This window comes from Petaurus breviceps, unplaced genomic scaffold (assembly GCF_028583685.1).
Source record: "Petaurus breviceps papuanus isolate PSGF00001 unplaced genomic scaffold, PetGlider_PUasm1.0 567, whole genome shotgun sequence".
In the NCBI taxonomy this organism is placed as follows: Eukaryota; Metazoa; Chordata; class Mammalia; order Diprotodontia; family Petauridae; genus Petaurus; species Petaurus breviceps.
The window spans coordinates 8,233,625-8,258,951 of NW_027186383.1; the positions used below are offsets into that span (position 1 = coordinate 8,233,625).

Genomic DNA, 25,327 nt, shown 5'->3' on the forward strand with positions numbered 1-25,327 from the left:
ATAAGAATCGTCCCTACAGTGGGTTATCCATGTTCTTGCCTGAGAGCATGGACCAGTCTCACTCTCAAGGAAGAATAATCCTATAAATAGATCAATTTCCCTAATGAATACTGATGCAAAAATTTTAAAGGAAGCACTAGCAAGATTACAGCAACTTTATCACAAAGATCATACACTATGACCAGGTGGGATTTATACCAGGAATGTGGGACTGCTTTGATATTAGGAAAACTATCAGCATAATTGACCGTATCAATAACAAAACCAACAGAAATCATATGATCATCTCAATAGATGCAGAAAAAGCGTTTGACAAAATACAGCATCCATTCTTATTAAAAAATACTAGAGAGAATAGGAATAAATGGAGTTTATCTTAAAATGATAAGTAATATTTCTCTAAAATTGTCAGCAATCATAATTTGTAATGGGGATAAGTCTTCAGAAGCCTTCCCAAAACAATCAGGGGTGAAACAAGGATGCCCATTATTATCACTATTGTTCAATATTGTACTAGAAATCCTAGCTATAGTAATAAGAGAAGAACAAGAAATCAAATGAATTAGAACAGGCAATGAGGAAACAAAACTATCATGCTTTGCAAATGATATGATGGTATACTTAGAAAACCCTAGAGAATCAACTAAAATACTACCTGAAATAATTAACAACTTTAGCAAAATTACAGGATACAAAATAAACCCACATAAATCATTGGCATCTCTACATATTACCAACAAAGTCCAGCAACAAGAGAGAGAAAGAGAAATTCCATTTAAAATAACTATAGACATGGGGCGGCCAGGTGCCTCAGTGAGTAAGAGCACCAGCTCCAGTGTCGGAATGACCTGGGGATCATATCCGGGCTCAGATACTTAGCACCACACCCAGAAATAACTGGCCATGTAACCTTGAGCAAGTTACTTAACCCCGATTGCTTAAAAAAATAAAATAAAATAAAATAACTATAGACAATATAAAATACTTGGGAGTTTACCTACCAAGATAAACCTAAGAACTATATGAACACAATTACACTTTTCACACAAATGAAGTCAGATCTAAACAATTGGGAAAATATTAATTGCTCCTGAGTAGGTCAAGTCAATATAATAAAAGTGACAATTCTACCAAAATTAATCTGTTTATTCAGTGCCATACCAATACCATCTTCTCAAATTATTTTATAGAGATAGAGAAATAATAACAAGAGTCATCTGGAAGAACAAAAAGATCAAGGATATCAAGGGAATCAATGAAAAAAATGTGAAGGAAAGTGGTTCAGTCATACCAGATCTCAAGCTATATTATGAAGTGGTAATTGTCAAAACAATCTGGTATGGGCTAAGAAATATAGTCATGTATCAGTGGAATAGATTAGATACAAATTATATTATATAGTAAATGGCCATAATAATTTAGTATATAATAAACTCAAAGGTCTAAGCTTTTTTTTTTTTTAGCAAAAACTACTGAGAAACTGGAAAATAATATGGTTCAACCTAGGTATAGACCAACATCTCAAGATAAGGTCAAAATGGGTACATGATTTACACATGAAGGTTGATACCAACCCTTCTCTTTTTTTTCCCCTACATTTGAGAAGGGGTACTTGTTAAGTGCAGAATTTTTTTTAATTGAATGCCTTGGGGCAGCTAGGTGGCACAGTGAGTAAGAGCACTGGCCCGGGAGTTGGGAGGACCCAGGATCAGTTCCGGCCTCACATACTTAACACCCACACAAAAAAAAAAAACTGGCCGTGTAACCTTGGGCAAGTTACTTAACCCCAATTGCTTTAAAAAAAATTGAATGCCTGGAAAATACTTTGTAAACCTTAAGTGCTACATAAATGTCAACTGTTATGAAAATCTGCTTTTTGGCAGGGCTGTCCCTGACCAGAGTGACAAAGTGAGCAAAGAGCGTTTCTTCTTGCTTTGGGGGGGGGAGGTCTTACCCTCCTTTGTGTTACCCTGGTCCTCCAACACAAAGGGATCCCCATAAGGCACCTGGTCTGGGCACCCCATTGCCCTGATTCCATCCTCCCTGACCTCCTGTTGCTCATCACTATCCAGAACTCCCCTCCCCCTGTATTTTTCTCTTCCCTCTCATTGAACCTGACCTGTCCTAAGGCACATATAAGTTTGATGGAAGGAAAAGCCTCATTTTCTCTGGAGTCATTGACCAGATAGGTTGGCTCTGTGATCATCAATGATCATTAATGACCAGAAGAGGTTGCTAGTGATCTTAGGAGAGATCTAGGACTGGAGATCATCATTAGAGGTCCTGCCCAATTCAGAGAATGAGATTTTAAATGTCTACTACCACCTCCCTGTACCTCCCCCCCAGGGCCAGGCTCAGTGTACCTTGCAGGACAACAGCTATATGCCCAGAGCCACTGGATTTACAAAGCCCCCCTCCCCCTCCCCTTCCACTCCTGCATCTTCTCTAGTCCAAGGGAGCTCCTAGAATAGTGGAGATGCCAGGCCAAGCAGGAGAAATAGATAGCTGGCAGTGAAACCAGGCAAAGGGAGGAGGTGGGCACCAGATGGGTACCCCAAGGGGTTCCTCCTATCACACCACACTGACACTGCCCACCCTTCTAATAGGAGCAGCTTGATCTATTGGAGAAAGCTTTAGAGGGACCAGAGTTTGAACCCCACTCCTGATATTGACTAGCTAGGCAATGATGTAAGCTCTCTGAGGTTGATTAACTTAATTAACTTTACTTTTTCTATCTGCAAAGTGATCATCTGATCACTTAGCCCACAGGTTTGATGTGAGACTCAAATAAAATGCTTCATAAATCTAAAAACACTATAGAAAAGGGAGCTGACAACACGTAGGGCTGCTCCCCATGCTCACTATGGCTCAGACATGCAGCTAGTTGTTGGAGATACAAAGACAATAGTGAGGCAGCCCCTGCCCTCAAGGAACTTCCATTGTAATAGGTCTGGCAAGTCCAGAATGGTGACTGAAGCAAGGCTAGCATTGCTGATTACTGATGCCAGAGGGAAGGAGTCAGGGAGAAGGGCTGCTTCAGCAGAAGAGCAGATGGCATGATGTCCACGGGCAACAGATGGGAAGCATAGTCAGCTAAATAAAGTCTTTGATGGGAGTTTGCATTTATTTGTTGGTTGACCAAGCCATGATGGCCATTGTCTTAGCAGAGATGGAGAGATTTTTCATACCAGAAGTTCCTCTCGCTGATAAAATCTCTGATCTTGGTTGGGGTGTTTGCATTCACTCATTCACTAATCAAAAGAGCTTGGCTCTATAGTGGCAGTGGCATGCTAAAACTGAGGGTATTAACTCCCCCAGGGAGGAGAGTGTGTGGTCTCTGGAGGTCTGGTCTATTCTGCTATTCTAACTGGGCAGAGGAGTCGCAGAAGGGTAAATGGCAAGATGTGCCAGATACATGGGAATACTTTTTTTTTAACCTTAAAACACTTTATCTCTCTATCTGAGATATTATTAGTCCAGTGAAATGAGAACTGTATAGTTGGGCTGACTGCAAGGTCTAGGGGGGACACAAAGAAATAGGAACAAGGACAATGCACATTTCATGGGACCCACAGAAGTTCCTCGTGCCTCCCTGCCACCCTGGAGGCTAGGAGTAAATGCAGTCAGGCATCTTCATCCTGTACAGTCTTGGGACCATCTACCCTCCAAGACTTATATGATTTCAGAGTTGGAAGGGATCCCAAGGCCATTTAGTCCAATTTGTATTTAACTGAGCCACCCCCTTGACCGCATTCCTGGCAAGGGGCCACCCCGTCTCTACTCCAAGGGACCCCTTCATACTCCTCCCCTCCGGAGGCAGCCCACTCCATCCATGAATAGTTGTCATTGTTGGGATGTCAAGAAGCCTAAATCTGTCTCTGCCCCTTGTAGCCACCATTCTAGGTCCACCCGATGGGGACCATAAGGAGAAATTCAATCTCTCCTTCCCATGGCGAACTGTTCCATGCTGGAAGACCTCTACCCTGGCCTCTCTTGGTCTCCTTTTCTCCGAGCTGGTCATCCTTTGCTCCCTCACCTGATCCTCATGTGGCATGGTCTCCAGTCCTTTCATGATCCTGGTTGTGGTAGCAGCAGCCACACTGGCATCCCCAGGATGGATGCTAGCACAGGTTCTTAGATCTGCTTTACTAGGAAAGAGAGCTGTTTAAGGGGTCAATCTTTTTAAATTTTATTCATTAGTTGAGGGAAAAGGTCAGTACCCTGAACTTCAGAGAAAATACAAGCAGAGAAATAAAGATCAAAAGACAGGGCTTCTAACTATCTGAGAAATTAGCACAGATCAAGAGACAGATTCAACTGTCCGACCAAGGCAATACATACATAATTACCAGAGAGAAGCACCAACATCTGGGTTTTTCAAAACCAGGGGAGCTCCTTAGTGGCTACCCAGAGTCTCAGCTGGTCAAATCACAAGAATATTGTTCCAATGAGTGAGCCCCAAAGCAAAATACTAACCTCAGAGTATAAATACCCTTCTTAGAGACAGAAGGCTTCACAACCCTCCTGACTCAGGGCCTAATTAGAAATTAATAAAAGGTGTGAAAGCCTTCCTGCAAGAAAGCCTCCCCTAAGCAAACTTTCCTTGATGGACTCGACCAGAGGCCTATTAATGGGCAGGGAAGATCTTAAATTCCATTAACATTACAGTTGCCTCCTCTACAGGAGCTAATCAATGCCTTTCCTAAAAATGTGTCCCCCGGGATTGAGCAAAATATTCCCAATGTTATCTTACCAGGGCATAATACAGTGGGACTGTGATCTCCCTTCTTCTAGACCCTCTGACTTTCATACTATAGCCTGAGCCCAAGGGAACTTACTTGCCCCCTTTTCAGAGCCTTGGCTTTTACTGAGCTTGCAGTCTGCTAAGCCCCCTAGATCATTTTCAGACACACAGCTATCTTGTTATGTCTCTTTGGGCCTTGTGCCAGCTTTTTTGAGCCCAAGTATAAGGATTTCCATTTATCCCTGTTATTGGACCAGCCCATTCTCCTATGCTGTTCCAATCACAGAGGAACCACCCAAATAGGGCAGATGAAGCCATGTGTGATGGTATGGAGATATGGCCCCTCCCCCATCCCCCACACCACATGAGTGTCCCACATGGCCCCAGCACCATGAATATGCTGTAGAAAACTTTGAAGATGAGGGTCCAAGGCCTGCCTCTAATAAGCTTCTTTTGCTCAGGTAGAGCTGGAAGTGGGGAATCCTACGGTAAATGCTAAGAAAATGCAAGAAAAAAAAAAGTAGCCAAAAGGTGCCCTGTCTTATCACATGCTTTTAATGGAGGAAGCCAAACATTGACCTTGAAGACTCATGCGTCTGAGGGTCCCAGAGAGGAAGGAGAGTGACTCCTCTTGCGGCCATTACTCAGAGAGGGAAAGAAAGGAGTCAGCATTAGAACCAGTTGTTGAACAGCACAAGAACTCAGGAGGGGAAAGCTTGCTCAAGAGTGAACATGACAAAAAGAATTTCATCATAATTTCCATATTCAAACAAGCAGCCAAACTGGGGTGACCCACGGGGGCCTGGCCCCATGTACTGGAGGTCTGAGTAAGCACAGGCGCCCCTCATCAGGATGGCTGGCTCAGTCCAGCCTGCAGGGTCCAAGGGGTCCCTGTTAAGATATAAACCCAGATCCTCCCGTTTCAGGGGGTCTTTGGGATGTGAGTAAAGCAGCCAGGTATCTGCAGAGCCAGAGGCATTTTGTGTGGGATTTGGGAAGCCCACCACGCTTCCATGGCAACCAAGTGGTTGTTCAACCAGTTTCTTGACCTGTTGAGCCCCAGTGAAGTGTACTCCACCATCCTGGCTGACAGCCTGGACCCTGGCCCTGAGGGTGCTTCTGGAGTTACAGTACAGGACCCTCTGGCCGTGGCTGTCCACTTCCACCACTTGAGACTCCAGGGTGTTCCCCATGGTTATAAAATTTCCCATCTTCCATGTCTTCCCATGATCATCACTGAGCAAGCAGAAGGCATGGGGAATGGGCTTCTGAGGTCCAAGGATGCGATAAGCGTAGGCAGGGATCACCAGGGTCTGATCTTGGTTGTGGAGCTGAACACCATGGCCTGGTCCAACCGTGAAAGTGGCCCACTGCTTGTGGGCTGGCCCAATGGCAGCATTGGTGAGGTCCTGGACAGAGCTCCAGGTCTTCCCCTGGTCCTTGCTGGTCACGCAGCACAGACGCACGGCATTGGTCTTGGTGTGGATCTGCTGGTTCTCAGTAACCTGGCCCTTCACAGCTATGAAAAGCAGAAACAGGGTGCCCGTGACCTCATCATACACGGGGCAGGGGTTCATGGAGCGGTGGCCTGGGAGTCGCGCCTTCTTCACCACCTGCATTTCTTTCCACTGCCAAAAGGGGCAAGAAGACAAGAAATCAAACTGCGCCCCATTGCTCTGTCTTCTGGGTTCAAGCCGAAAAATGGTCAATTCTTCCTCCATGTGGCAGAGAGAGGGCGGCGGAAAGAAAGTTAGGCTGGGAGTCAGCAGAGGGCGAGGTTCAAATCCTGTCTGTGATCCTGCTCAGGCAGGGCACTTTTCCCCCTCTCTGAGTCTCAGTTTTCCCATCCACAAAATGGGAATAATAATACAATAAAATATTCAATATGATAATATAGTAAAATAACAATAATACAGACCCTGCCTAGGCAGCAAGGGAGCACAGTGGATAGAGCACTGGGATAGACCCGGGGGAAATCACTGCAACCCTCTCAGCCTCAGTCTCCTCATCTTTAAAATGGAGATAATAAAAACACCTCCTTCCCAGGGTTGTTGTGAGGACCAGATGAGAGCAGGTGGCTGGCACTTTGTAACCTTGGAAGCACCATGTCAACGCCTGCCTGTTGTTTTATGATTTTTATTATTTTTATCAAATGTGCACAAGTGTATGTAAACATACATGCAGACCACAAGCCACCCCTCACGGTGGTCCTTCAGGTATTTAGACACAGCCGTCATGCCCCTGAATCTTCTCTGGGGCCTTTAATTTCTTAGGCCCTGGTTCCCTCTGACGCCCGGTGCCTTGTTGGAAACGTGACTCCTCAGACTCAACACCCACCTTCCCACAGGGTCTGGCCAGGGCAGAGGGACTTCTTGGGCCAAGACATGGTGACCCCCTTAAGGCTGAGGTCAGCATTGTCTCCTGAATCTGGCTTGAACTCCCCTTTGAAATTTCAGTCAACCAGGAAGGATTTGTCTACTAGACACTATATGATGGACTATGGAAACAGTGTCTCTCCTCAGGGAGCTGACAATCTACTGGTCTCTTAAACAGGCGTTTTTAAAAGCCTGCTGTGTGCCAGGCAGTGGAGATACAGGGACAAGAAAGGAGCCAGTCCCTGCCCTCAGTGAGCTTGTATTCTATTAGTAGAGACAAGCTGTGTACGCATCATTATATGGAGACTAGACTGGGTGACCTGGGGGAAACTCCTCCTTCTCTGAATTGTTGGCTTCCTCAGCAATCACCTGGCTTCTTGGTATCTGTAGTGCCCACCCAAAGCCTCCTACAGGATGAGGAATGCCAGTGATGCTCCCTCACAAGCCTGGCATTGGCTCATTGGCTCCTGCTCACCCAAGCCCCCCCCCCCCTTTCCTTACCTGCACCTGGTGGGTTGATGGTTCATATTTCCCTCTGCGCAGGACAATGTCCTTGGCCTGCTCATCGGCCTTGCTGGCCCTCTGCTCAGCAAATGCCAAGAGGATTTGGTGCTGGGCCAGGTAGAGCAGGGCTGGGATCCTGTAGACCTGGGAATTCGTCTTGAACAAGCTCTCCTTCTTTACCACCAGGGATGGGGCCGTGGGACTGGAGAGAGCAGGGTCAAGAGAGGAAGAGGGTGGTAGAAGGCCAAAGGAGGGACAATGTGGGGCCTTTTTCCCCTTCTGGGAGACATTTAAAGCCCGCTGCCAATCTGGGCCCAGCCTCCCTTTCCAGGCTGACTTCATGTGACTTTCATGAATTCTCCAGCTGAGCCAAACAGGGCTGCATCCTGACCTCTTCTCCCCTCACCCCCCACCTGTCTAGAATGTGCCCCCTCCCCTCCTCCACCCCCAAGGCCTCCTCAAGTGTCACCACCTACATGAGGCTCTCTCTGGCACCTACAGGGGCCTGTGCCAGCCTGCACTGCCCCACCAAAATTGCTTGTTATTTAATCTATGTGAATTTGACATGATAGAGAGCTAGCCTCAAGGTCAGGAAGACCCAGGTTCAAGGTCCACTTCTGAGACATCCTAGCTGTGTGACCCTGAGCCAGTCACTTCACCTAAAAATGCCTTAGACAGGAAGTTTTAGAGTGAGGAGGATTTGCATTAGGTGAAGCAGCTCTCTCACCAGGAGGTCCCTATATGAAGATAATCACAGGTCAGAAAATCTCTACCTACGTTTCCTTGCTTCCTTCTCTCCTCCCTCCCCCCTTCTTTCTTTCCTTTTGTATTTACTTATCTGTGTACCTGTTTTCCTCTAGCAAAAAATAAACTTCTCGAGGGCAGAGACTGTGACTGCTCTGGGCCTCAGTTTCCCCATCTGTAAAACGAGGGGGGTTGGTATCCTCTGCGTTCCCTCCCAGCTCCAATCTGGGATTGGTTGGTCTGGCTCTTAGAAGCTACTAGAATGTTGGTGTCAATCAAGAAGTGTTCGGGCGGCCAGGTGGCACAGTGAGTGAGAGCACCGGCCCCAGAGTCGGGATGACCTGGGATCGAATCCAGGCTCCAACACTTAGCACCCACCCAGAAACACCCGGCTGTGTAACCTTGAGCAAGTTACTTAATCCCAATTGCTTTTAAAAAAAATCAAGAAGTGTTGGGGCGGCCAGGTAACACAGTGAGTGAGAGCACCGACCCCAGAGTCGGGATGACCTGGGATCGAATCCAGGCTCCAACACTTAGCACCCACCCAGAAACACCTGGCTGTGTAACCTTGAGCAAGTTACTTAACCCCAATTGCTTTTTAAAAAATCAAGAAGTGTTCATTGAGCTGTAAGATTCAATCGGACAATCTCAATTTTGATTGTTAGCTCTGTGAGGACAGGGAGTGGCCTGGGCTTTCTTTGTACCCTCATCCCAGTAGGAGCTTAAGGAACACTTGTTGATACAAAAAAAGCCCGGACTGGCCCCTGGCCTCACAGAGCTGACAATGGGACCACTGCATGAGCAGAGCTCCCCCCTTCTCCTCACTGGCTTCCTTCCCCTCAGGGACATCCTAAAGAGGCCTCTCTAGAATTCCCCAGGTGACCCCCCTCCCCTACCCAGGCAGGACAGTCTCTATGCCAAAGGAAGGGGACTGGGAGTGTCCTCAGGAGCTCTCTGATGCTGGGCCCTTTGGCTGCATTTGCCCAACCTACTGTGTCGATCCCGTCTGAGGGGCCAGACATACCTGCCAACAAAATAACATGGGGGCCCCTGAGGGTCCAGGGTGCTGATCCAAGGCTAGGACTTGACTCCCGTCCCGGGCCTCTCCAGGCTCAGGGGCTGCAGCAGGAAGGACCACCATTCACAGTGCAGGGACCAGAAAGGGGCTTCCTTTGGTGTAGACAAGGCCAAGGGTATGTATACCTCCCCCCTTTGGAGATGGGCAGCTTCTCTATGACCTTTGACCTTGAAGAGTCACCAGGGGCACACACCGGGGGTACAGAGGGCAGGTCTTGTTCATGGCCACCCAGCTAGCAAGAGTTGGAGATGGGACTTGAAATTTGGGGATCTTCCTTCTTACAAGGCCAGCAGTCAGCAAGCGCTGCTGAAACACTTCTTCTGGGGTGGGCTCTGTGCTAAGTGCTGAGGCTGTGAAGAAAGACAAAAGCACAGTCTCTTCCCTCAGGGAGCTTACCATGGAACGGCACAGATGATGTGGTGGTAACTGTACAACACTCAGAATGGAGTGAAGGCAGTGTGAGGAAGGAAGGCAGTAGGAGGTGGGGGAGGGGACTGAGAAAGGCCTCTTGCAGGTGGCAGGAAAGGAAGTCAGGAGGTAGTGGTAAGGGCATTCTAGGCATGGGGAGTAGCCAGTGCAAAAGTGTGGAGTCTGGAGATGACCTGTCTTGCGTGAGTAACGGCTCATAGCTCTTTCTTGCTTGATCATAAAGGGTAGGAAGGCTGGATAGGTAGAAAAGGGCAGGGTTGTGAAGGGTTCACAATGCCAGCCTGACAGAGGTGTCTATGTTTGATCCTGGAGGTAGTAGGGAGACAGGGGAGTTAGGGATTGTGTGTGTGTGGGGGGGTCAGACCTGAGCTCAATTTCCTTCTTTTCAAAAGGAGGTGCTTGGACTACAAAGCCTCTGTGACCCCTCCCAGCAGCTCTAAACCCCTGACCTGATATGATCTCACTAAGAGGTCAGCATGTTGACCTAGAATTTAAAATCTGACTGTCTTACAAGGCTTAAAATGCTACATGTCTCCTGATGGCATTTCAACAAATGATTCTTGACAACTTTGAGCATTTAGAACCATCAGATCTAGAAGGGGGCTTCAGAGGGAATAGAACCCAACCCTTATTTTACAGATGGGGAAACTGAGGCCAGGTCATACAGGTGAGAGAGCATGGATTTGAACTCAGATCCTCTGACTCCAACCCTAGTAGTCTCTTTGTCATATTCCTCAGCCCCTTAGGATCTGGCCTTGGGAAGAACTGTGGCTTAGAGAAGTATTGGGGGGTAGAGTGGGGCTGCTCCCAGTTTCTGAGGGATGGTGGGATGCAGAGGAGCAAACCCCCGACTGCTGAAGAGTCAGAGCCAGAGACTCCTAGAGCAGGTTTCTTTTGACTCAATTTAACATCTTAGTGATACCAAAATTTCAAAAAATTAAAAAAAAAAACACAACAACAAATCAAAACCCGGCACCTTGAAAGGCAGAAACTTCAAGAGCCTAAAGCACAAAGAGAAGAGTAAAGGGAAAGAAAAAAAAGCTGAAGAAAGGCAAGAAGAGGAAAGAAAAGGAGAAGAGAAGGGCGTGGGAGACAACACCCGAGACCGTGACGTCCGTCAAGATCAGAAAAAGCTCCGGAAGAGAAAAGCGGGAAAAAATGAGAAGAGACTCTCAAATGACAGGAGGGATGATCGCGGGCTCCAAGGAATCTGCAGGCAATAAGATGAATTGCTAAGAGATCGGCTAAGCAGAGCCAGGGCAGTAAAAGGACTAGAGAATGAACAGAGAGAAGAAAGAATCCGCCTTTCCGCAGCTGGAGGAGAGAAGCCGCCTGCAGGAGGCTGAGCTCGGACCTGGCAAGGAGGAAGAAGGAGAGCGAGCTCTGGGCCTCCAGAGGAAAGGGAAGGATCTGGGGGGGTCTGCTGAACGTTTAGAGGAGCCACGGCCGAAGATGGATGAAGCGGTGGCATGTCAGCCCCCCTATCACAATCTACTCTAGATATCCCCCCGTCGGGGGCTTCAAGCTGTGATCTCTCCACCTTCTGCATTCCCCCATGGGTCAGCCGACCCAGGTCTGTCAAAGGGAAATGCTCTCAAATCAGGAGATTGATTTTAATTCCAAAAAATGGGAGTGGAAATTTAAGTCAAGGCAAAGAAAGTAAGAATCTTAATTGTAATAGGAGTGAAAGCTGTACAGAAAAAAAAAATGTTCAGGTGTGCTCTCTTGTATTCCTGCCAATCACGATCCACAAAAGGGTCCATCTTTTTAACTGTGACCAGACCATGTGCAAAAAAGATTCATGTTCTGAACAAGACAAATGTAATAGAGAACCAAGTAAGGGGGAAAGTCGGTCCAGTAGAGACAGACGTACTGAGGAGAGAGAGACATAAAAAGAATGGGAACAAGTGTAGAAGGGATGTGAGTATAGAGGAAGGAAGACAGCTCCAGAGAAGACCCTCTGACAAAGTGTAGTCCTCACCGATCTAGTGTAATGCCCATAGTCTTGGTACCGGAGGTCCTACAGCAGAGACAGGGGTAGTAGAAGGGATGGAAGCCTGGAGGACAGTGTGGGTGGGGAGCGCAGTCAACAATGAGAGAGATCCAGATGAGGGAGATTCCAATCCCTGAGCAAACAAGTAAGTACCTGGAGCGGGTAGTAAAGGACAGGCTTTTTAATGCCCATTTACGGGATAGACCAGGACCAGACAGAGCTTCTGGCTTCTTGGCCACCTTAAGAAAACTGAGTCTCTGCGTAGTGACTGTAAAAATGAACTCCTTTGTGAAAGTCAACACAATTACATTGGAAACTGATGTGCTTTTAAAAAAATATTGCATAATTATTTGTGCTTCAGTTTCAACTGTGTTGGGAATTTGTTTTTCATTGGCTCTCCTTTTTCCTCTCCAATATTTGGATCTGATCTCTTTGATGGCACCAATTCTCTTTTAATCAGGAGAAATGTAACTGACATTTTAAGAATTCCAGACCTACTACATAAATGTAGGCAAAATTCTTGACTAAAAATTCTTTATGCCCTCAATGAAGTTGGCAAGTAGTTTGGAAAAAAGGGCAAATCTAACTGAATTTAAGATAAGTTGCCAAATGTTGTGTTTCAACAACCACTTAAAAAAGACCTTGCTAGCTTGATTTTATTTTGTATTTAACTGATTCAAAAACATGGAGATGGTGGTGGAGAGATGTAGGAACAAAATGATCATGGCAGAGTAAGCCATATATGAAATGGAAGTAGAATTCCTTTAAAACTGAAAATGTAAGGGCACTATACTTTTTTGAAAGATTCCAGTAAGTGGGGGTACGAGACAAAGTAGGCTGGAGATGTTCTGTTACTTCTGAAACATTGACTTTTTACAGATTAAAATAATCAAGAGTAAAAAGTTAAAGACTTGTGTTTTGAGTATAAATTAGTGTGCACATGGTTTTTTAAAGAAGCTGTTTTGCTAAATTTTTTTACTTGCAATGGTTCAATCAGATTCAAGGTTGCAAACTGTTAAATTTTATAGTTTTTTGCTCCTCAAGATGAAGCTCAGAAATACTTTAAAGTCGTTGTGACCTTTGGGTAATAAAAGGTTGTATTTATCCTAGTTTGCATTTTTATGGTGAAATAAAAACCTTTTTCAGTGATTAAAAAAAAATCTGTCCTCAGTATTCTGTCCCAGATGGAGCATGAACTGGTTGTATTGCCATCCTGGCCAGATCAATTAAGGTGTCTAGAGTGCAGCTTCCTTCTGTGTAAAAACAAAGGGAGTCAGACTAAGTGGTCTCTCAGGTCCTTTCCAGCTTGGCTTGTCTATGATGCTAATTAAAAAGCTCTTAGAAGTATGGGGGGGGGGGGGAAGGGGAGAGGAGATTTCTAAGCCTTTCCTACTCATCTAGAGCCATAAAGTTAGGTGGTTATAGACTCACGCCTGCCCACGTTCAAGTCCTGGGATCCAGACAATCCAGCATTGACTGTCCAAAGAAGACCCCCTACTCTTCTCTGCCCATCCTCCCCAGAGGTTTTGTCCTTAGGTCCACCCTCTTCCAAACCATCAGCCTCCTCTCTTGGCCAGATAGATTGCTTCAGGTAATAGGAGAATAGATCCAGAATGGAGAGGGACCGTAGAAGTTGTCCAATACAGTCCCTTCATTTTATAGATGGGGAAATGAGGTTTGGGGATATTAAGTGCCTAAGGATCATAGGTCCAAAACTGGAAGGTGTCCTTGATACCATCAAGTCCAGCTCCTTATTTTTATGGGGATTTTTCTGTCAGCCCTTATGTGAGCATCACATGAACTGAATAAGCTTGACCTGGCATCATCAAGCTTACCAGGAACCCAATGCCAATGACAGCAGCAGTAATGATCATTTATTTGGGTTTTCTGTCCCACAAAAGAAGGCACTGAAGATGAACACATTCCAGGCACTATTTGCTGGATGACAAAATCTCTGAGTACAAAGAGACCACCCCCCAAGGGGCCCCTTCAGGAGTCTACCCCATAGCTGAGCAGGCATCCCCTTCAAGAAGCCGCCGTCCAGCTGCCATCTGAAGACCTCCAGCTATGGAGGATTTGGAGTCAGAGGACCAGGGTACAAATCCTGTCTTCTGCCACCTGTGTGACCCTGGGAATCTCATGACTTCTCTGGACCTCAGCATCCTTATCTATAACATGAGGAGGTTGGACAAACTGGCCTCCATGGCCCCTTACTGCTCTAACTCAGCGATCTCAGTGGGGCAGCACCTTCGGCTTCGGGACAGCTCTCATTATTAGTGTCTCCTGACATTAGCCCAGATCTGTCTAGTTCTGCCCTATAGGGCTAAGCAGAATGAGGCTAAATCCCCTCCCTGTGCCATTCCATCAAAGATGGGCTGTACTGGGCTGAAAGGAACCCTTCTCTCCACTAACACCTCCTTGGGTTTTCAGGTCAAGAATATCTTCCAGGCAATAATCAGAGAATTCTGAGAGAACGATTCAGAGAATGACCAAAGTGAGCTACTCTTGTCCTTCCTGGCAGTGAAGCCCAGTGAGTGGTCAGGAGGTGCCCACCTCTGAGTTCTCTGGAAGCACCAAACCTCCCCTTGAGAAGCTCACAAGGTGTCTGTCATCAGTCCTGGGTCTAGTCCAGAGATTTCTCACTCAGAATCTTGTCACCAAAGGAGATCTCTTGCTCTGCTACCAAAAGAAAATATCAGAGGATGGTGAGACCTACCTCATACCCAGGATGTCCCTTCAGCTCATGCGGGCTGGATGTAAAGTTGGTGCTGGACGATCAGGAGGCATAGGAATCAGGACTGTCAGAGAATGATGCTGCCTGATGAGTCCTTTGATATAGCTTAATGAGGCAATCCAAGGCACAGGTATCTACCTTGGGTCCATGCCTACATAAACCTGAGACAAGCCCCCGCCCTTCAGGAATGGTGTCCACTAGGACTCTGCTGCCCCATTTATCTCCGGGCCTAACCCCCTGTGGGCACCTGAGTCATGTGTGGGTCTGAGGGCGTGCACCTTCCCAGGTGCGCCCTTCCCAGGCTAGGATGATGAGAGAGATGCTTATGCAACCAGCGAGCCTCATTGGTCTGAGAAGAGCCCCACACACATCCTGACCACTTACTTCCTGTGTGATCCTGGACAAGTGACCTCCCCTCTCTGAGCCTCGCTTGCTGCTGCATAAAAGGAGGGGCCTGGACCAGATGCAATGGACAGCAGTTATGAAGGCTTTTGGTCTGCCTCAGTTCTGGGGACATAAACAGAAGGATCAGATGGTCCCTGATCTCAAGGAGCACCCGTTCTAATTAGGGGAGATAACAGGGACAGGACCGATGGAAAGGCTCAGGAGTCCTGAGGGGAAAGTGGTGGTTCCTGTCAGGCCTCAGGAAGGTCACAAACTTTTGAAAATTCAGTTAAGTTGAACTAAATTGAACTGAACTGAATTGAATGGAGCCCCAGGAATCCTCCATGGGCTCTGACTCAGGAGCCTCCAGACTGCAGGGATTCCCTCCCAAAGGCTCCTTCCCATGGTCCCCAGTCCCAAACCCACCCTTCCTGCCCTAGCACCAAGGACAGAAGGTGCGGCCCATGAAGTCAGGCCTTCCACAGGTAGATTCCCCCCGGGAGACAACTCGCCTAGAGGGGGTAACATGAGTCAGGGGAAAGAAGTCTGAAGCTGACAGTCATCATGATGAAGTTTCTCTTTGGTGTGTGGGAGGAGGTGGATTGTGTGGGCCAGATGCTACATCATAGGAGAAGAGCAGGGCTTCCAAAAACAAAATGATCTGAGTTCAAATCTTGGCCAAATCACTTGAAACCTGACAAGCCCAGTTTCCTCATGGGCACAGCTGCGGACAGCTTTGGGGCCCTCTGAGTTCCTCCAGCTGTTCCAATGTCTTCCTTTATAAAACAGGAGGGGGGTGGAGCGGGCTGCATTGGAGGTCTTCTGAGGTGTTTTTCTAGTTTAAATCTATGACCATAGGACGTATGGGCCTCAGTTTCCTTGTCTGTAAAATGAGGGCGTTGGGCCAGATGACCTCTAAATCAATGACCTTGTGAGTCAGTCTGGTCCACTTTGGGGTGGCCCTCATTGCTAGGCAGTTTCTCTGGACATTGAGCTCAAATCTGGCCAGATCCATAGTTCTGATTCTCTAGCTGTTCCTCTAGTATTAGCCTGGGAGTTCTGGATTCAAATCCTGATTCTGTGACTTACTAGCTACAAGGTCATGTACAAGTCCCTTGGCTTTTCTGACCCTCAGTTTTCTCTTCTGGATAATGGGAATGATTATAACACCTGCACTGCCTGTTTCACAACTCTACTGAGGAAAAGCCCTCAGCCTGAGGACACTAGAGAATATGCATGATTCCCATTCTTATTCTAACTCCATCCCTAGCCAGACCACGGGATAGGGCCTGGGGTCTCAAAAGGGCCTAAAGAGTTCATGAAAAGGAGACAGAGAAGCTGGATTTGGAGTCAGACACCCTAGGTTTGAATCTTGTCTCTGACATTTAGAGATGCTGAGTGTCCTTGGGCAGGTCACTTAACTAACTTCTGAGTTTCAGTTTAGGAGACTGGAAAAGACTTTGCCTCTCCAGGGTCCAGTCCCAGCTCTTCTCCTGCAGGAAAGGAACTGGCTTTGCCTTTCTCTGGATATGCCCAGAGCTCAGTGCAGTGCCTGGCATACAGTAGGCACTTAATAAATACTTGTTGCCTAGCTGTGTGACTTTCACTCATCTTTTCTGGGCCTCAATATTCCCAATTTGCAAAATGAGGAGGTTGGGTTGTTGTACCCAGAAAACACGAGCAAGACCCAAGCAACAATTTAGAATGGACCCTTTATTTTATGCCATGTTGGCTGATGAGGCCCCACCATCCCAGGTCGTACAGCAGAGATCTCAGGTAAAGCCTCAGCTTTTAAAGGGATGCCATGCGGCCAACGGTTAGGTATTATGCAGGCAGGAACTGGCAGAGAATAAAATCAGTGATTGGTCAGCACATTTTGAAATTTCCGCCACTACCAAGTCTCCCTGACCCAGCAGCCTGCCCACCTCCAAGAGGGAGAACTGATTGGGGGATGAGAAAGAATGGGGCCAGGTAAAACAGGGTGAGTGATCTCCAAGTGGCAGGACTGGCAACACTTGCCCACTAGCCCATAATGACAGGAAGCCACTGTATGCACCCTGTTAGGCCCCGTAGGGATAACCACACTGGCATCCCCAGGACAGCTGAGGGCACAAGGTCTTAGATCTGCTTCACTAGGAAAGAGAGCTGTTTGAGGAGTTAAAGATCTTTTTAATTATAATCACTAATTCAGGGGAACAGTCAGCACCCTGTACTTCAGAGGAAATACAAGCAGAGAAATAAAGACCAACAGACAGGGCTCTGACTGCTGAATAAGCTATACACTTCACATACAGCTCTGGATGGAGAGAGCCTTTACATCTGAGCAGTCGGGAGCTCTGAATATATCTCGACCAGGGAATCACAAGATCCTTCTCATAAGCAGTCCCCAAAGCAAAATACCAGCTAGAAGTGTCCTGGTGTGGAAAGGCCTCCCAGCCCTCCTGACTCAGGGCCTAATTAGAAACTAGCAAAAGGTGTGAAAGCCTCCCCCAAGCAAGCCTCCCCTCAGCAAGCCTCCCTCAAGCAAGCCTCCCCTCATGGGCTCCACCTGAGGTCTATTCATGCACCAGGAAGATCTTAAATCCTATTAACTTGACAGGCATCTGCCTCCCTTTAGACCATGAACTCCTTAGAGCAAAGACTGACACGGGCCTTTCTTTGTATCTTAGCACAGTACTGGGCACACAGTAGGTACTTAATTATTGCTTGTTATTGCCATCAATTGGTTACACTGTTTACATGAGATTTGGACTCTGAAAGAAAGAAGTCCTGTGGGGTCTCAGAAAAAGGGGTGGATTTAGAGTGAGGAGAGGCTGGGGTCCAAGTCTTATCAGCTGTTCTCGGGCGGCCACATTGCCCAAATTCTCTGAGAGTGTCTCTTCTCTAATCTTCAAGCAAGGATCATGATGCCCTTAGCATCTGCTTCCCAGGGTGTTGTGGGGGTCAGAGGGAATGATGGGTGCGGGGCCTTGCAAACCCTGAGGGGCAGGGTGGGTGTCAGAATGCTTAGGACTATCCTTATGGGAGTCCAGAGAAAAGCTGATTCCCAGAGTGCTGACTTTGTGCTCTGAAGTGAACACTGACCCTTACTTTCTTACCTCCTGGCCTCTGCTCACACTGTTCCCTCCACCTGGAATACCTTCCTGCCATCCTGTCTCTGCCTGTTGACATACTATACCCCTCCTCAGAGCCCAGTTCAAACTGATGCCACCAGCTAGCAATGACCTCTCCCTTCTCTCATCTTATAATTCCTTGGGCTCCTTTGAAAACAGGGATGGATTGTTGGGGTTGGGAATCCAAGGTTGGAGTCCCAGGCAGCTAGGGGACATGGTGGGTATTAATGTGGGACCTGGAATCAGAAGAATCTGAGTTCAAATCCTGACTTGGACACTTACAAGCTGAGTGGGCAAGTCACTTAACCTTTGGTGACTCAGTTTCCTCATTTGTAAAATGAGGGTGATAATAATACAGTACCTTCCTCCCAGGTTTGTTGTGTGATTCAATTGAGATAATTTTGCAGTGGTGTAGAAGCATAACCATTAGGGGCAGCCAGGTGGCTCAGCGAGTAAGAGCACCGGCCCCAGAGTCAGGATGACCTGGGATCGAATCTGGGCTCAGACACTTATCACCCACCCAGAAATAACTGGCGTGTAACCTTGAGCAAGTTACTTAACCCCAATTGCTTTAAAAAAAAAAATTTTAAAAAAAGAAGCGTAACCATTGTGATAATGCTGGTGTCAGTCACTCACCAGGCAGATTCACTGTCCTCCTCCAGCATGGGGCTCTCCACGTCACTGGGAGGGATCAGGCAAGAATGCTAAGACCCAGGAAGATGAGTGGCTCTGCCCCGAGTGGCCCAGAAGGTCCCTCCAGAGCTCAGAGGCTTCTGCAGAGCCTCAGCCTGGAGTCAGCCCAGTGGTGAGCGTCCATCGCCGCCCCCATTGCCTGATCTGAGATTCCAAGAGGGGGTGTTCACAGTGCTTCAGAGTCGAGGATCAGGGATAAGCTAGAATAGGGAAGGACGCCTGAGCTTCCATTGTAAAAACCACATTTTGCATCTCATTTCCAGAGATTTCTTCTTTCGCCCTCTGCCCCTACCCCAATCCTAGTGAGTCACCCCTTGGCTAGCAAGGAAAGACAAGTGACAGAGCATTCACTACTATACACCCACAGTCTCCCACCTCTCCAGTGAGAGGCAGGGGCACCTTGCTTCACTTTTAGCCTTTTGCACCAGCATCCTCCGGGAGCCAGTGTCCTCTCTGCTCTGGAAATCTGGAAGAATACTGAAACACTGAAGGCACCCTTTTGGTCAGAGTCAGCAAGTTCTGATGTAATCAGCCCAGATCCTGGCTGAATCCTGCACCAAAAGCCAGGCCAAACAGAAAGCGCCACCCAAAAAAGCCAAGATACTGGTTCTGAGACTGCCGCCGTGGAGGCCTGGCACGTTAGTGAAAGACTTAGGGTTCAGGCTGTCCCGTTAATACCCGCCAAGCCCTCAACCCTGCCTCAGTGCATCTAGTCTTAAAAGGTTAGCTCAGTACTTCCCAGGAAACATGCCCTCGTGTGAGCAAAGTGGGGTCTTCAGGCATTATTATCTCCATTTTACAGATGAGGACCCTGAGGCCCACAGACCTACCAGGGTCACACAGGAAATAGTGGGGGCAGGATTGAACCCAGAGTTTCTCTTGACTCCACACTGACAATCGAGTGTAGGGATGTGTGTGTGTGTGTGTGTGTGTGTGTGTGTGTGTGTGTGTGTTTCCTGCTTATAATGGAAAGAGCACTAGATTTAGAGTCAGGGGACCTGGGTTCAAATTCCGGTTGTACCACTTTGGGTCTTTTCAGTTCTCCAGAATGTTCATCTGTAGAAAGAGATAGACTAAGTGAACTCCGAGGTCCCTCTGCCCTAGATGTAGGATCCTATGATACTACAGCCTGGATCCAAGTCCTGGCTCTGCTTACGTCCCACGTGACTCTGGATGAGTCACTTACCTCTCTGGGCCTCAGTTTCCTAAACTGAAAATCAAGATGACCATGAGCATCTGTTTAGGTTCTGAGCCTAAGAACTGTTCAGGTCCTGGCTCTGCCTCCGATTCCTCATCCCTCTCTGGGCCTAGGCCTCCTCCTCTCTGGAGTCAGAGGCTTCACTTAATCCTTCTCTAATCTTCCGTCTGTCCCTGAACCCTATGCTTTCTCATTTCTAAATGTTCCTTGGAAAGTCTATAGGCCCCAAAATTCAGAACTGGAAGGGAGTCCCAAGGTCACCTACTTCAACCTCCTTATTTAACACCAGAGGAAACTGAGGCCCACCAAGCTTGTTTAACTTGCCTGAAGGCACACCCAGGATCTGAACCCAGGCCCCCCGACTTCCAGTCCTGTACTTTTTTGCACTGATCCAACTGCCTCTCTCAGAGAAGGCTTGAAAGAGTCTCAGTGTGCATAAGACATCCTCACATCCACACTAACACAGCCCTTTAGGCACTGGGGAAGAGCTGCTGCTGCCCTCGCGCAGGGTCTCCTGTATTCTCTGAAAGCAGGGCTGCTGGTATGCTGCTGGTGCTGTTGCATTGGCATTTGGTGACTGTTACAATGAAAGTAAACAGTGCGAGTCCAAGCGAAAACAGAGCTGGGTGGCAGGCAGCCAGGGGCGGGGTGACGCGGGGCTGAAGGTCAGCAAGGTTTCAGGCAGAGATTTCATACTTCCCAGGGGAAGGTGCTAGGCTGTGGACACAGGTATCCTAGCCTGGCCTAACCTTGCGGGGCACCGAGGCCCCCCTCCAGCAGGTAAGAGAGTGAGGTTTCTTATTCTTCCCATAACAGACTGAGAGGCAGCAGGGTTGTAGTCTGTACAGGCGTCTGGGAGGGTGGGCCCTAGGAGTCTTGGCAGGGAGGGCCCTGGGAATCTTGGCAGGGAGGGCCCTGGGAAGGACAGACCAGTGACTGCTCTGGATTCAATCTGCGGTGATGGTACCAGGCTAGGAAGTGGGAGATCTGGGCCCTGGCCTTGGCTTTGTTACACGATCAAATCGCTTCACGTCTGAGGAGGGTGGTGGGCTGGTGAGAGCCCAGCTTTAAACTAGGGTGATCTGCATTTGGATCCTGGCCCTTCCCTGTATGAGCTTTATCAGTGCTTCTTAAACTGTGGGTCAAGACCCTCTGTTTGAATATGGGGGCACAAAAGGTTTGGCAGTGGTAAAAGGTTTCTGTATACCTATTTTATATATCTACACACCTGGGGTCATGTAAAAATTTCTTGGGTGAAAAGGGGTCTGAGTGGGGGGGGGTGGCTAGGTGGCACCGTGAATAGAGCACTGGCCCTAGAGTCAGGAGGACCTGAGTTCAAATCCGGCCTCAGACACTTAACACAGAAATTAGCCATGTGACCTTGGACAAGTCACTTAACCCCAACTGCCCTCCAAAAAGCAAAAAAAAAAAAAAAAAAGACATAAAAAAAGAAAAAGGGTCTGAGTGGAAGAAGTTTAAGAAACCCTGCTTTCTGTGATCTTGGGCAAAGCCCAGGTCTCCGGGCCTTCATTTCTTCATGTATAAGATGAAGGATTTGAAGGAGCCTCCCAGCCCCCGGTCCTCCTTCTGAGGATCTGGAAGCATCACTTTCACTGACTTGTGTCACTCATGTCAGCTGTCAAATGCTGGGGTTGGAACAGATGCTCTTTCAGATCCCACCTAGATGGGGGCACTTATCTGGACTCAGGAGAATGAAAACTCTCTGAGGGCAGGCCCTGTTTCCTTTTTAGGCCCCAGTGTCTAGTTTCCACCCGTCCACAGGAAGCACTTGATAAATGCTTGTGGAAAGATGATTGTTTGAGTCCCCTCATCCCTTGGGCCTCAGGTTTCCTCTCTGTAAAATGTGGACAATGCAGATAAAGGACTTTAGAGAGCTGTGTAAATATGAACTCTTAGCTTTAGAGATTTGAATTCCTTCTCTTTTACTGCATGACCCTTGGTGAGTCATGACCTCTCCTGGGCCTTGGTTTCCATGACTGTAAAATGAGGGGACTGAACTCTGAGATTCCTTCCTTTTCTAAGCCTGTGGCCCCAGGAGCACAGAGTACAAAGTGCCATCTACAACTGGCTTTCAGGAGGGGTCCCCCACCCTTTCTTGTCTGAGTCAGCATGGACACAAGGGAGTGGGTAGACTATGTCCACAGCTGGGCTGCTGTACAGTTGCCATGGATGTGAGAATTTGAACGAAATCCCTCTTGCCTGACACCCTTGATCCAGACTGGGCAGGGCGACAAACTCATACCACACCCCTTTTTCTGGATGCCCTGGCACAGACCCAGGACATGACACTTTGACTAAACGTGGGGGGCACTGCCAGGCAGCCAGACCAGTGTGGGGGGAGGCATCACTGGCAAGCTTTGTTTCCTTTTGTTTGGACTCTTCTTCAAATTCCAGAGCCAAACTCTGTACATTTTTCTTCCAAGGACAGGGACCATATTTTTCAGACCAAGGAGCAGGATCAGCCCAAGTAGGTGAAGTGATTTGGCCTTGGTCAGTAGGTAGGAAGAGTTAGGGTCTCCCTTTCTCTTTCTGCCAGATTCGAGGCATGTTGGAGGCCTTATTCCTCAACTTTTACAATCAATGTTAAGCCTGGGGGATTATGGCTCTGATGCTGGTTTGCAATCATGCCCAGGCTCCAGGGCAATTCACTGGTTTAATCTCAAGGCTAATTTGTGTTCTCTTCATAGTACGGGAATTTATTTTCTTTTAGTTTATTAAAGATAGTGAGTTTTTTGTATAATTCTGGCCGATAGTTACGTCTTTCTTGTAGTTAGTGGGTTAGCAGCCTGTCATGACGTGTTGCCCAATAGCTACCATTTCCTTTCATCACCTACATTCATTACTAAGTCTGGGCTCCTTAAGAATCAGCTTTCTGTCATTTCTGGTGACCGTAACTTGGCCCAAATTTACCCTCCTCAATTTGGATGACAGCCATTTGGGACGCTTCTTTCTCAGCATATTGTTAGTGGGACTCATTGGACTGCTGCCCACAGAGGGCCTTTTGATTCCGACATCCTGGCTGTTTCATGGGCTCCATGGGGAAGGCTGACCCTTTGGGTCCCATTTGACAGATCAATGGCATGTGCTCGCTCTTTGCTTTGGCAATCACTTGTGTCCAATTGTTCCAAAAATATTTCTTCACCTCTTTTTTCTTTGCTCAGAAAATATCTACCCAGTCTCTTCCTTCTCTTGAATGAGGAATCTCTTTCTAGGGCAGCTTTAGGGAAATGAATCCCATCTTTTGCTAAGATTACATAAGATTTTATTAGGATACTTTCCAGACCAGTTATGGTCCAGACCTGTTTGTAATTCCAGAGTATGTACCAAGAAGGTCTTAATTACTTTTAACATGTTCGTTTGATTTCAGGATATGAGGAAGTCTCTTAATGTATTCAACCATAACTGAATTCTTAGTCTTCTGACTAAAATGATTATTAGTGAATAGGGGATGGACCCGAGATTTCGTGGGGATGGGCAGCTGCCAAGGACATTTCTACTACCAGTAAAGGTCAGCATTTTCTTGGCCACTGTAGTGTTAGGGTGTTCCTAGAGTCCTTTGAGGGTAAGAGACTTGCCCAGGGTCATGTGGGTAGGTTAAGAGGTGGGATTTGAACCCAGGTATATGCACTACAACACACTGCAGTTCACTACTGTCATCAAGGGAAGCTGTGAGAGGCAAGGTTGGAAAGGAAGAGTCTGGAGCCCCATTGGAAGGGCTTTGAATTCCACACCAAGGAGTTCTTAGGCAGACCATGGGCGTCTATTGAAGTTTCCAGGGCTGGGCAATGTGGTTTCTGGGAGATTCATTAACCTGCTGCTGTGTCTGCCCAGTAGATTAAAGGGAAGAACTACTAAAGGTAATGAGCCCCTCTAGGAATTAATCAAGCGTGATGTAAAGGAAAGAGTACTACCCACATCCAAACTCAAAAGACCTCGGTTCGAATGCCAGTTCTGTGATTTACTGACTATGTGACTTCAGGAAAATCGTTCCCCCTTCTCTGGGCCTTCATCTATTTATAAAATTAAAGGGATGAGGCAGCAAGGTGGCACATGGATAGTGGGCCAGGCCTGGAGTCAGGGAGACCTAAGTTCATATGCAGCCTTAGATACTTACTGTGTGACCCTGAACAAGTCACTTAACCCTGTTTGCCTCAGTTTCCTCATCTGAAAAATCAGGATAATAACTGCACCTACTTCCCCAGATCGCTGTGAGGAGTAAATGTGCTAATAATTACAAGTGCTCAGCACAGTGCTGGCACATAGTAGGTGCTATACGAAGGGCAGTGATTATTGTTGTCATATCAAGCCTGAGAAGGAATACTTCGTGCCTTGCTGCTCCTAGCCTAGGAGGGGGCTGGGTGGTTCTGAGCCTTCTGGTCTCCCTGGGCTCAGCAGAGGACAGGCAGCCCCCTGGCCCAAAGCTGGGGTGTGGGGAAAGCCAGTCAGACAGGGCTCAAAGGTCTTCGTTTGGGGACATTGGCTGAGCAGAAGAATAAGAGGATGAAGGTGCAGAATCAGCAGGGGGCTGGGGGGGGGGCAGTGACACGGGTCCAGGAGCTAGGAGTTAAAGGACCAGGGAGGCACAAGGGGAAGCTAGGCAAAATGGCAGGACTAGCTGTGTGACCTTGAGCGATGTCTTTGCCTCTCTGTGACTCACTCTCCTCTTAAAATGAGAGTAAGAGACCCTGCCCAGCTCACCTCTCTGGGACCTTGTCAGGTGAGCTAATTAACGATGGCGGAGGGCTTTCCAAACCATGGAGATGCCCCGGGAGTGGTTACTGTGGTTATTACCCCATTGTCACCATGCCATGGCCAATACCATAGGAAGGCCTGGGAGGCCACCCCTGAGGCTCTCATGACTTTGAATGCATGGGGGGAACAGAGACAGATGAAATGCCTTGTCTGCTTCTCAACAAAGTGTAGGAGTGTTTCCTAAGGCAGGTGACTTCTTATTAGAGATATGACTTCAAGCTAGTGGGGACCTTTGTGATCCCCTCTGGTGAATGCAGAGTCATGAGAGGAATTCTGGTACCAGTGGTTGCGGGTGGGGAGAGAGGCGAGGAGATCCCTCTGGGAGAGATCTCTGGGCCTCTGCTGGGGGAGCCATCATGGGGAGAGAGTTGGATGAACCTGACTGGGAGGAGCCCTTTCTGGCTCATACAGACCTTTACCTTCATGGACCTGCCCAACCACCAGAGATTGCCTCCTCCCCTCCCATCCAGGGCCAGAGAGATGACCCCTGACCCTCCCAGCCCTGGGAGGTGGCAGGTTGGAAGGGGAATAGGGTGAGGAGGAGGGAGCTCAGGAGGAAAGGACA

General features: G+C 47.8%; 1 protein-coding gene across 2 annotated transcripts; it reads right to left on the reverse strand.

Annotated features, from left to right (window-relative positions):
* Positions 1 to 5,278: 5,278 nt before the first annotated feature.
* NEU2 (neuraminidase 2) lies at positions 5,279 to 14,864 on the reverse strand. 2 transcript variants are annotated; one of them, XM_069103227.1, is made up of 4 exons: positions 14,584 to 14,863; positions 11,856 to 12,020; positions 7,621 to 7,825; positions 5,279 to 6,372 (listed from the first exon to the last, which is right to left on the reverse strand). In XM_069103227.1, the coding sequence occupies exons 1-4, from the start codon at positions 14,586 to 14,588 to the stop codon at positions 5,446 to 5,448; spliced, it is 1,302 nt and encodes a 433-aa protein (XP_068959328.1). In that variant the 5' UTR covers positions 14,589 to 14,863; the 3' UTR covers positions 5,279 to 5,445. The 2 variants fall into 2 exon arrangements, with proteins under 2 accessions (XP_068959328.1, XP_068959329.1); XM_069103228.1 differs by lacking the exon at positions 11,856 to 12,020 and having other exon boundaries at positions 14,584 to 14,864.
* Positions 14,865 to 25,327: the final 10,463 nt, after the last annotated feature.